This window comes from Micropterus dolomieu, linkage group LG06 (genome assembly GCF_021292245.1).
Source record: "Micropterus dolomieu isolate WLL.071019.BEF.003 ecotype Adirondacks linkage group LG06, ASM2129224v1, whole genome shotgun sequence".
NCBI classification, from domain to species: Eukaryota; Metazoa; Chordata; class Actinopteri; order Centrarchiformes; family Centrarchidae; genus Micropterus; species Micropterus dolomieu.
The window spans coordinates 15,389,655-15,401,664 of record NC_060155.1 but is presented as its reverse complement, the minus strand read 5'-3'; the positions used below and the strand labels follow the sequence as shown (position 1 = coordinate 15,401,664).

General features: G+C 43.3%; 1 protein-coding gene across 1 annotated transcript; it reads right to left on the bottom strand.

The window, feature by feature from the left end:
- Positions 1-663: 663 nt before the first annotated feature.
- Positions 664-8,733, bottom strand: amotl2b (angiomotin like 2b). The gene is made up of 11 exons (XM_046051325.1): positions 8,474-8,733; positions 7,125-7,919; positions 6,392-6,560; positions 4,884-5,028; positions 4,676-4,765; positions 3,664-3,959; positions 3,396-3,571; positions 3,184-3,285; positions 2,860-3,056; positions 2,507-2,628; positions 664-2,026 (listed from the first exon to the last, which is right to left on the bottom strand). Exons 2-11 carry the CDS (start codon positions 7,844-7,846, stop codon positions 1,946-1,948), a joined length of 2,100 nt encoding a protein of 699 aa, XP_045907281.1. The 5' UTR covers positions 7,847-7,919; positions 8,474-8,733; the 3' UTR covers positions 664-1,945.
- Positions 8,734-12,010: the final 3,277 nt, after the last annotated feature.

Here is a 12,010-nt window from a genome sequence, read left to right as displayed (position 1 = left end):
GTGTGTGTGTGTGTGTGTGTGTGTGTGTGTGTGTGTGTGTGTGTGTGTGTGTGTGTGTGTGTGTGTGTGTGTGTGTGTGTGTGTGTGTGTGAGAAAGATCAATCTTGAAACAGATACCAAATAACAGAGCTCTCCATTCTCTCATCTTCATATCCAGTGGCACTTCTTGAAATAGTTCATAAACACCTCTGGGTTGGATGTTAACTTGGCGGCAATGAAAGCATTTAGGAACGCAGCACGTTAGCAAAGGTGGATGGCGGCACACAGGAATTTCAAATGGCATTAGTGGCTAATCTGGGAGAAGCCTATCTTTGTCACTTACAGGGTTACGTGTCCCCACGAGAATGTGATCTATGTCAAGTATGCTCTTCACGGGAAGAAGAGAACAAGCGAGCAGGCCACCCGAGAAAGCTGAACCCAAAAGAATGCAGCTCTGGTATTCATTAATGAAGAGCACTCCACTCTGTGGTGCAGCAAGAGGACAGGAATGAGGAGATAGGGTGACAATGAGAGCGAGAAGAGGGAGGGAAACAGGAGACGAATCGCAATGTTCACCAGAATAACTGACATTATGGGCATATTTGACATAATCAGCACATAGAAAATAGCCAAGAGTAAAACCCTACGTAAATGAAACGATTCACAAGTCAAGGAGCCAGTCGATGTATATTAGAATATTTTATTGCTTTCTGAAATGTTGCACAAATTCAACTGTAAAAACCTTCATATTGTTTGAAGTTCACAGAAATGTCTGTTTGAAGTCAACACTTGGGTGGTTGTGTACAGCTTGACATGACCGTGATTGTCGGCACATAATTTACCACAAAAATACATAAACTCTTTGGCATCCTGCTCAAAGCACTATTATATCTAAAATAACAATACAAACATCTGTATAAAATAATAATAATAATAATAATAATAATAATTAACCAGTTTTGTTAGTTCAAAGCTCACAGTAAACAAAAAAACCTCAACACGGTGTTGTTTTCAACTTTTATCCCACAGTGGTGACCAAACCAGCAGAATCACCACCATCAGGAAACACACTCACATACGGTAATCACACATGCAAACATACTATTGAAAAGGAAGAAGTTATCAGAAAAATGCAACAGATGATGAAATCAACACCCTCGATGCAACACCCTCCCAAAATTACAAACAACGCCAGGTTTTTGTCAGTTTGGCGTAAAAACAATATATTATCTTTTACATGTCATGCATCCCACTGTTCACACCCCTCTAAGCTTCTGCAGAACCAGCTACTCAGCCTTGAGAAACGTGGACAGCAAGGGCATTTATATCAGCAGTGTTTCTTGTGTTGTAAGCTTAAATTATTGATCAAAGGGGAAGTCTTCCAAACAGATAAGAGCCATGTGACAGGAATGAAGTTACTCAGATTGACAGCACATTTTTGGGGGGAGAGAGGAGGGGACTGCGGGTCATATAGATAACCTTTTATTGAATATTTATCTAGAAGAGCATGAGGCTTAAATTAATATTTGGGGAATGTGGAAACCAGATAAGATAAATATGTAGCTTCTCAATTCACTGGATTTGGACAAAAGATAAAGGGGGTAATAAAGGGGGAAAAGCAGCAATATATATATATATTTATATAAATATTTTGGCATACACTCTGACAACATGTTACCCTATTACAATCCACAATACTGTCCAAGTACCTTGGAAAATTTATCTCTCCCCCAGCTGGGCAGACTGCCTGCAGCTGTCCAGCTCAGTGAGAATGAGTGAGTCGGAGCACAGCTCTGTCTCTAAAATGTTGAAAACAGTCCTTTTTTCCTCTTTGTTTCGTGCGTTGGCGTCTTTCCTCGACATTCTTGCATCCAATATTTAATCCATTCTCTATTCAAAGACTTGCACTCTTCACAGATTCCCAGAATAGACATTTTTCCTCATTCAAAATCTACCTCTCAGTTCTTTAAATGAAGATTTCCACTGCCTCTGACTCCAGCTCATCCAGGCCTCTGAAGGGGTTTAATAGCAACTTCTTTGCCTTGTCGGGGGGGGGGGGGACAAGAGAGAATGAATAGTTGTATAAATGCCTTAAGGCAAAAAACAGTGGGAAAATGTCCCAGACTGAGCTCAACTATCAATGACTAAAAAGGTTAGATTTTCCACAGTCAAACAGACCACTCTGGTAAATGTGCTCAGTCAACAGATCCACATTATTTCCCAACCATGCACATTCCATTAGGCCCAGAATATGAACCATGACCTGGACAGATGGTATCTGATTGGCTGGCTAAGAGGCAGCATAGTTAATCAATGTGAACATGCATAAAGTTGACGTCCAAAAAACTCCTTTCACGTACACAGCACATATGTGGTGTGTGTGTTGTTTTTTCCATGCTGTGTCTCCGCATGTGTGCAAATCATTTATCATTCAAGTTTTATACTTGAATGATAAATGAGAGACCATTATTGGATTATCAGCCCTTGTAAACAAACGCACTGGTGCATTTTTGATCAATCACTCACCACTGTTGAGCTTAGTCGTGCTGGCAGCCTCTTTGGCTTTGGTTCCCTCCCCCTGCCGTTCTAGCGTTCCAGGTTCAGAGAACTGACAGTTTGGCGGAGTCTGATCATCTGAAAGGCTCGTACCTAAAAGATAACATCACAAAAAAATGTCAGGATATGTCAGCAGTGCTTCCTACTCTCATCTACTGCAATAAACATCTTGTGCTTTGCAAACTTTTTAGCCGCTTTTACAAGATCAGACTGTGTCTGAACAGAATATACAGTTTGAGCATGTAACATAAGAAGTACAATAGGCTGCTTAACTGGAGCGCCACTAAAATTAATTATTGAAAAAGGCAACATTATGCTCCTCACCTCTACTGTTTGTGGTGCTCTTGGTGGTGCTGATGGAAGGAGTGGAGGAGGCAGGCTGGAGAGTTGCCGCCGCTGTATTCAGGAGGTTTGTACGGGGACTTTGCTCGTCCTTACGCCCTTGGTCCTGGTGCAGCCGCTGGTTGAGGATCTTGATCACAGCATCTTTTTCCAAGATCTGAGCGTACAGAGCACGGATCCTGGTACAAAACCGAAACCGCAAAAAACACATCAGAAGGTGGATAAGCTACAGACAAACAAAACAACAACAATCTGATTTGTAAAGGCAATTCTTTGAAAAAAAAAAGTTAAATTATAGGTATGAACCTGTTTTCCATCTCTTGATTCCTGTAGTCGGCAACTGGCAGGTCCTCGTTGAAGCTGTTGTTAGAGGAGTGGCAGGGCGAGTGGTTAATGATGGTGGTGTCTCTGCAAAGGGAAGGACATTGTTCGGAACTCAAATTCAAATGAGCGGAGAAAATGTGTGTTAGGACGTCCCAGCGGATATCAAGCAAACGTCAAGCTCCAGCAATCTTTACCTCTGGGCAGCGGCAGTGGCAGCCACCTCCATTGCAAACTGCCTCATGGTGCTCTCTTCCAGGTACTTCTGCTCCCAGCGAACCGTGTCGGCCTCAAGGGCCAGGATTCGCTCCTCGCGCTCCCGCAGGCGCTCTTGGAGCGAGCTCATGGTCACTCCTGGCGGCTGGGACTGCCTCTGAGGTGGAGAGAGAGAGTAAAAAATGGTAAGAAATACAGAACTTTCATAAATGAGGTTTTTTGATAGTTTTCCTCGGACAGGATATTGACCTGTTGCGCCCTCAGGCTCCTCAGCTCCTGCTCTAGTCGAGTCCTCAGCTTCATCTCCAGACTCTCCCTCTTCTCACAGGTGGACTGCAGCTGAGCCAGAGCGCTCTGAAGCCTCTCCACCTTTTCCACGTAAGCCCTCTTCCTTCTCAACTCCTCCTCCAGCTGGCGTCCTCGTCCGCGGGCTGCCTCTAGGGCCTCCTCGAGCCGCTTCGCCCTGCCGCTCTGCTCCTCGGCCGTGGATCGCAATCGTTGCAGCTCCCGCTCCACGCGCTCCCGCTCAAAGTTCTGCTCCTCATCTGAAGCAAAGGAAAAGTAAAAAGTGTGGACAGGTTAATCACATGTTTGATGAACATCAACGTATTCTTAAAACACACACACACACACACACACACACACACACACACACACACACACACACCCCTGAAATGAAATATGAAATCATTACAAATCTGCCTGAGGTTCATGAAAGAACACACGAGCATCAATCCCCAATTTCTCCCTCCACAGTCCAACCCCAGTAATAAGTACCAGCGTTGCTACATGGTGGACAGTGTTCTTCATTTAGTGGAGCACTCCTGGAATGCTGAGAGGAGGAAGGAGGAGGAAGGGGGAGAAGGCCGCCCTATCCCTTTGACCCACATAGCACAGAGCATTCTTCATCAAGGCCATACAAACACCACCACTCTGCTTGAGTCCAGTTCCTTAAACAGACAACATAAATCACACTAACAACAGGTGGGGGGACCTCATTCTCTACCACTTCCACTTCTTCTCCCACATCCACTCTGTGATTTAGAGCTTCATTTGTTTCCCTTTTGCTAAGGAGGTGTGTGGATTGAATTGCCTATAATTAAGCCTTCTTACCAAATAAGCTGAAGTTATGCAAGTGAACATTCCTGCGTGCAGGATACAAAAAGGGCCCCATGCTATGCTACAATCCAACCCAATCAAGCATGTTGATTAAAAAGGAGGATGTAACAGAGAGCCGGGGAGAGGAGTCTAGTCAACTTACTTTGTTCAAGGAGCTTGGCCATGATGTGCTGGTTATGGTCGGCTGCTTTTACTTCTTTTGCAACATGCGTTCTGGCATTTTCCAAGTTTTCTGTAAGGCAGCAACATTTTAAAATTAGACCACATTATGAACTGTGTAAATTCTGGATCTGACATTATGGTAGTACACTTTGACGTGGTACTATGTGTCTTGTGGCAGTCGTCCATACCTCTAAGGTCTCTGTTGAAATCCTGCAGCCTCCTAATCTCTGCCACCAGCCTCCTCCTTAGTGTCTGCTCCAGGTTTTCCCTCTTACTGCTGCCATGCATCAGTGTCTCATAGGCCTCCGAAATACGGTGGATCTCCTGCTCCAACTGAAAAGGGAAGAAAAAGAAGAGGAGATGGGGGAGGATTGGAGGGGAGGACAAAGGAGCACAGAACATTTTGGTTAACCTACTTTACATGCCATGGAGGAGCTGGAAAGTGGATTCATGTTGTTACAGTACATACACATACAATATACTGTACCTAGGGGTACATATGTGAATGTGTGTATACAGTACACTCAGTGTGTGTGTGTGTGTGTGTGTGAAGGAATTCAAGCCTGTACCGCTCCCTGTGAGACTGATTTATATCTACATTCCTGAGGGCTGATAGCTCTTGTTCCAGGTGTGTGAGAGCACAAGAGCACGCATTTACGCAAAACACACCGCAAAGCACAAGTTAACATGCACACAAACACACACACACACAAACAGAGGTCTGGGAAGTCTGCCAGCGGTGGGAAGGTGTGCATGCCTGTGCCTGGGTTGTGGAAACGGCAAAGAGAAACCCACCATTATAGCAGTCACACAGGCATGTTTACTCAGGGCTGTGGCCTGACGGAAAAAACTTTCCAATCCCGGCAATTATCATTCTTTAAGGCTGAGACAAGGCAAGGGCCATGTGACATAATTCCAGCAGAGAGCAGAGGGGATTTTACAAAGACTGGCCGAGGTGTCAAATCTCTCTAAAGCTGTTTTTGCGATGGTCATGCAATATCTTATTTTTAGGTGCCTGTTTAGGAGCAATAAAAAAAAGGGCAGGAAAATAAATTGGGGTTAAAAGAGTGAAGGTGGGAAAAGTGATAAAGAAAATAAACACGACTTTTCACTTTTTACACAGCAGCCCACCACCTGCCACGGACCCCCATCCACCCCCATCAGCTGTGCACGTGGGTCACAACCGCATCGACTGCTGTCTAACAAGCCCCAGATTACGCTGAAAATCTATGGCCTCTGTGGAACTAAAAGCACACACACACACTCTCTGGCCTCCACCAGGTCAGCTCCACAATGAAAGGAGTGTGTAAACACAATAGCAGGTTGTGACCTCTGTTTGTGCCTCTGTGGTATGGCAGGTAGCAGCTGCTGATCTCATCTGTCCAGTCCAGATGAGGGAGTGTGCCTGCAGTTGCATGTTGAGGAGACAACTGTTGACTCGGGTTGTGTTTCATAGACAGGTGGCTGAGAGGGAGGATGCCGTCTGGCTTTCCCTTTGAATTCACTTTTTGCCCTCAGTGACATTTGATCCTTGATTTAACAACTGCCCTTTATGTTATTTGATTTTCAGAAAATTCAGTCTTGACATACAAAATCTGCCAGTCTCTCTCGAGTTTCCTCCTCCCCTCTACAAGACCTGTGAGAGATGTCAGCTGCCTAAAAATACTATTTTCTCACACAGATTTCCTTCTCTTACCTTCTGAATACGACCAGTCTTCTCCCTGTGTGCTTCCAGCTCTTGCCTCAGCCTCTCATTCTCCATCAGCAGCAGCTCCACCTGGTTGGGCTCCTCCAAGCCAGCAGGTGGCAGGCTATTGATTGTGCTGTAGCAGGGGACTTCAGCAGGCTGACCAGACTGGACATACCTATGAGAGAGACATTGTTGAGTAAAAACTAACTCTTTCTATGTATCTGAATGTGAGGCTGCTTCAGCTGAATCAAAATGTTTGTGTGGGCAGCCAGCTAGAGCTGAAGCTGTGAGAACTTCATTTCTGAGCAAGGCATCTGAAATATCACTCTATTCCCATCTATCAGCAAGCAGCAAACAAGCTGACTCCATTGGCTGTAAAAAATGAAAAGGCCTATATGAGAAGCATACTTTTGTAAAAGCATCCAAGGCAACACAAGCATGTGTTCCAGTTCCAGTATGCCAGTTATTATGCAAACCTTTACAGGGCTGGACTTGTTTTTCTCTAAGCATTTCAACAGACAGAACTGTGAATCAATTCGCAGTTATAGTGTGACTCACGTTGATAAGAATGTGTTTACGTATGTGAAACACAATGACGAGTCCTGGAAGATGATTACAAGGCTGGCTCTGGTTCAAAAACTACACTATAAAATATGATGTAATGTTAAGTAAAAAAAAAACAAAAAAAACATGCATGCACAATCACACACAATCAAGTCCTCCGAAGCTCTCATTGTACCTGTGCTGCTGTGCCTGCATCGACTCCTGGACCTGATGAGGGATAAATCCTTGGCCCTGGATGGGGGCTGAGTACTCTGGAGGTGGGCTCCGCTTGTCCAGGCTCCGTCCCGTGCTCTGGAGGATTTGCGGTGTGTAGTAAGGAAGCTCAGGGTAGCTGTGAGACGTACTCTTGATGGCCTCTGCTTTAGCAGCTGCATCATTCCTCTCCAGAGATATCTGCATACAATGCTCGCTCAGTGACCGCACGTGGCTGCACTTCAGCTCCATCAGATCTGCCTCTTCATGGAAGGCCCCCTCATGCAGAAGCGTCCCCTCATGAAGCTGCCTGATGGGGCCTGTAGGGGCCCAGTGAGAGGCCAGATACTGTGAGTGCACCTTGGCCTGCTCGTAAGTTGGTAGCTCCTCTCCGTGCAGCTGGTAGAGCTGGTAGCCACTTTCTGAGTGGTGGTAGTCCCCCTGGTGCTCCTGGCCTTGAGGCTCCTGCCTCGTAGAGAGCTGAGGAAAAGTAGGGTCCTCCTGGGTAAGACTCTCCAAAGAGGATCGTGGGCTCCTGCCCATGTCGCCTCCACTGCTGGGTCCACTGTTGCTTCCACTGCCTCCGCGCAGGGCCTGCTGCTGGATGGCTAATAAGGTGCGGGTGTCAGTAGGGTTTCCGTAGCGGAGCTGCTCCTGGATGAGCCGGTGCAAGACCGTGCCAGACGACTCTTCGGTGGACGACATAACACTTTGTGCACGTTGTTATCTTCTCTAAAGTTGAGCTGTTTCTTTCTTTGAAAATATTTAAATAAATCAGCTGTGAACAGAGCAGAATGAGAGAATAAAGTACAATCAGCCTGAGGTGGCAGGATTTAACAGGTATAACAGGAGACAATTGATAGTTAACCACATTACCATACTATCAATAAAGTCACATGCAGAAGAAAGGCTGTGTTTAAAGCATGTAGGCCAACACTGACTTTAATGTCAACACATTTACTTTAAAATTCTATTAACCTCTCTGATCACTATTTCAGTTCGAGTGGGCTACTGTATGAAAATAGTGAAGCCTTGAGTCTACTTTTGCAACAGCGACAACACAGAGATGTGGAGACATTTTCCACAGCAAGCAGAAAAAAAAGCATGCGCCAAAAATTCCAATCTCACGGGGGAGCAAAAGCGCACAAACCCGCATTGTAAAATAACTTAATCTTCGGTCTTATAGCACAGTTATTTTAAAAACCCAGAGTTAATTAAAACTCTGTAAAAAGAAACAAGCGTTTAACTTCCTCATAACACACGACACTACCAACACTTTGAACCAGAAGTTAAAAGTCTTTCTTTATTTTTGTGCTCTTTTTTTCTTCTTACCAGCTCAGGCTCTCATCGTAACGAAACCTTGTTCTCGATCTCGTCGTCAAATTTAGAGTAATTCCACTATTTCCATGAGTTTTGTTTCTTTTCGAGTCAAACGTGTCTCATCGTCCTCCCCCCAGACGGGCTGCCGCGGTCCTCTCTTGCTGTGAAATGATTGTGGAGAGAGCAGGCGGCGATAATAAGTAACCGAGGAGGGACTGAAGTCGGAATGCCAGGAATGTAAAACGCGAGGTCCCTCTGGGATCAAAAGCGTAAAACCACACGGGAGGGGGAGAAGGAAGGCTACAATGCTTTACCATTAGCCTACCAAGGAGCAGTTAAAAAGTATAGGATAGACGATTTCAGATATATGCCTTGTTTTCTGGCACCAGAACTCCTTCACTGGTGCTTGCGCTATTTTTGTTTCTCTGATTAAGTCACTCAATGGTGGAAGAAGTAGGCTTTTCAGATCATTTAAGTAACCCAAGTCAAAATTGGAATACCACACTCAAAAAATACTCCATTCGAAGTAAAATTAGCTACTGCATTCAAAATCTGACTTAAGTAAAAGTACAGCTACTTCAAGTATCAAAAGTAAAAGTTGCCTACTCAATATGCCAAATGATGCATAGGAATATCTATTAGATATTACATTACTATGTTTTGTGCATGTAAATCTTAATCTGAAAAGTAACTAACTGTTAAATAAAGGTAGTGGTATCTCAAAATTGTATTTAAGTAGAATAGATAAAGTAGTAGTAAAAGTAGTAGTAAAAGTAGATCTCGCTTAGTTTATTTCCACAACGGAAAAGAAGTATGTAATTTGGTACAAATTATTGGGAAAATGAGACAAAGTACAATATTTCTCTCTGACAAGTAGTAAAGTAGAAGTATAAAGAAGCAAAAAATGGAAATAGTCCAGTAAAGTACCTCAAAATTGTACTTTAGTACATTACTTAAAAGTAATATGTACTTACTTCCATTCCACCCCTGAATTCATGAAGTGTTTTTCTAATGTCTCTTTAATAATGTGCAGTTTTGATGGCCTAGAGGAATTTAAGCTTTCAGCATTCATTGCAGGACTCTATGGATAGGTAAAAACTGATCTCTGCAAGTGTGTTAACTTTGTGCATGCCTTAATTATGTGTGTGTGTGTGTGTGTGTGTGTGTGTGTGTGTGGTGTGTGGTGTTTGGCAGCTGTCCCCTGGAATCTGAGGTCTGTGTATGCCCCATTACTAAAAACACAGTGGCCCTTTGTACCCAACAGCACACTACACGGTGCAGAACAGAGCCTGGATAATGCCACACATGGGCACTCCTGCTGATTTACAGGTTCAACTCTCAAGCATGCAGGGGTTGTCCTCCTGCTGAGATGCACAGAATCACAAGATGCAAGGACAGATTGACATTCCCGAGGATAGTTAACCCTCCACCCTGGCCATACAGTTCAGTTTCTTTCTGCAGCGTCTACAGATGATAAGACGACAACACTACAGGAGTAAAACATCCATTTTTGTTTCCATGAAGAGATAAACGTCCTGCCGTGAGGCAGAAAGCAAACCTTTTTGACAGGCTTTATTTATGTCCAAGGCAAATGACAAGACTATTTAGCTATTTATTATCAACTTGGACCTAACTGTCACACTGAGGACTTAAAATGGGGACTCTGACTTTTACTGCGGGCCCTTTAAATAGCAGAGATTTCAGTCATAACATACTAATCACGTCTTTGGGCAGTGGATGGAGAGAAAGAATAAAACAGGGAGGGTTAGAGATGCTATCCTGCTTCTGCATAATCCACATTTTCCCACCAAACGAGTACAGCAGATTAAACTCATGAAAAATAACTGAATCTGTAAAGAAATGGGTGCAATGAAAGCACAACAGGCCACTGAAATTGATTGTTGTACAGTATGTGGCCATTGGCCTCAGGGTCATTATCTCATTAGACCTAAAAATCTATGGGCCCACTGAGCTGGTATCGAACTGCAGATGGTATGTGTCTACATTCATCTCTCTCTCTCTCTCTCTTACTCTCACACACACATTCCCATCATGTTTCAGATGCTGCATAGTCTCTTAAATAGGCTCTTTAAAAAAAAAAACATGCAGACACTCCGTCTCTGTGGGCGGCACTCACATGGAGGCGACTGGTCAGCAAAGTGTAACTTGTTTGCATTTCATTTCCCCTTCAGGTCCACAGTGAAACAGCACAGTCGCCACCTTTTTAAAAGTCTGGTCATGTCCTTTAACACCACCTCACAACTTCCTCTACTCCCTCTGTGTGCGTGTGTGTGTGTGTGTGTGTGTGTGTGTGTGTGTGTGTGTGTGAGTGTGTGTGCGTGTGTGTGTGTTTCTGTGTTCTGGTGGACAACGCCTCTGGCCATTTTGTCCTCCATTGTACCACACTTCCTGTGAACTTCCAAACGAATACAGGGTTGACCCCTAGGAAATTATGGACGCTTTCAAAAAGTAATTACAGGAGATGAACATCTAAAATACCACAAAGTGACTGTCTGTAGACCCCAAAGACAAAACTTAAATTTCACAACTCTTTCCTTGTTTGTGCAGAGGCACCCTGCAAAATAAAACACAATTGTGTTGTTGCTATACACAGTAAAATCATATTGCTCTTGAGGTTTTGGTGGAAACATGAGCACAAATGAGGCAACAGTGAGAGTAGTCAAAGTACCAGTTACACATTTGGAAACAGTCTGACTCTAAATTTACTCATCTGAGCCGTGTGTTAAAGTCAGTATAAAAATGCCTTGGTCAAAGGGAGGGGGGCAGGAAGACAAAATCTATTTGTGTAAACAGAGGGTGAGCCCTTAAAGGTACAAACTACTACTTCTGTTATTGTAAATAAGATATTTAATCACTCTACTACTCACTTAGTACACTCTTTATGTAACTTTACTGATTTCAAATTCATTGTTGTGTCTCCAGTGCAAAGTTTAAATAAAGTACATAATAATAAAACAATATAATCACACGCACATTGAATATCTACAGCAATTTTAGTTTGTAACTTAAAAGAGACAAACTTAATTATTTTGCACCTAACGTGAAAGGATCATGTGGCTGAATAAGCATACATTTGTTACATTTACTTCAACCCCTTGAAGGGGAGATGATTCAGCTACTTATTATCTAGTAATTCATTTTCTCTAAGAAAAGAACCTGAGGAAGCTGATTTTCATGTAATTTTGGTGACAATGCTGTTGGTGACATTAAAGCTCTGTAATGTACTATGTAGATGATTTCGAAAAAGAAAATCAAATAAAGTGTAGTAAACATTAATTCTTTAAAAGAAAACACCAGGGACTCAAATAATATGTTCCAGTTATATTCCAGTATCACACCAGCAAACCAAAGTGGCAAAGTTTGACACAGCTGAACCATTTCCTTTATTATATTTTTAATTACTATCAGTGATTCTTGAGAGTAATGTCAACAATACTAAGTACAAGCTCTTGTAGTATTTTTCAGGGGAAGCATTTCTTCAAAACAACTAATATAAAGCCAAGGACACCTTGAAACATTTTGTATATA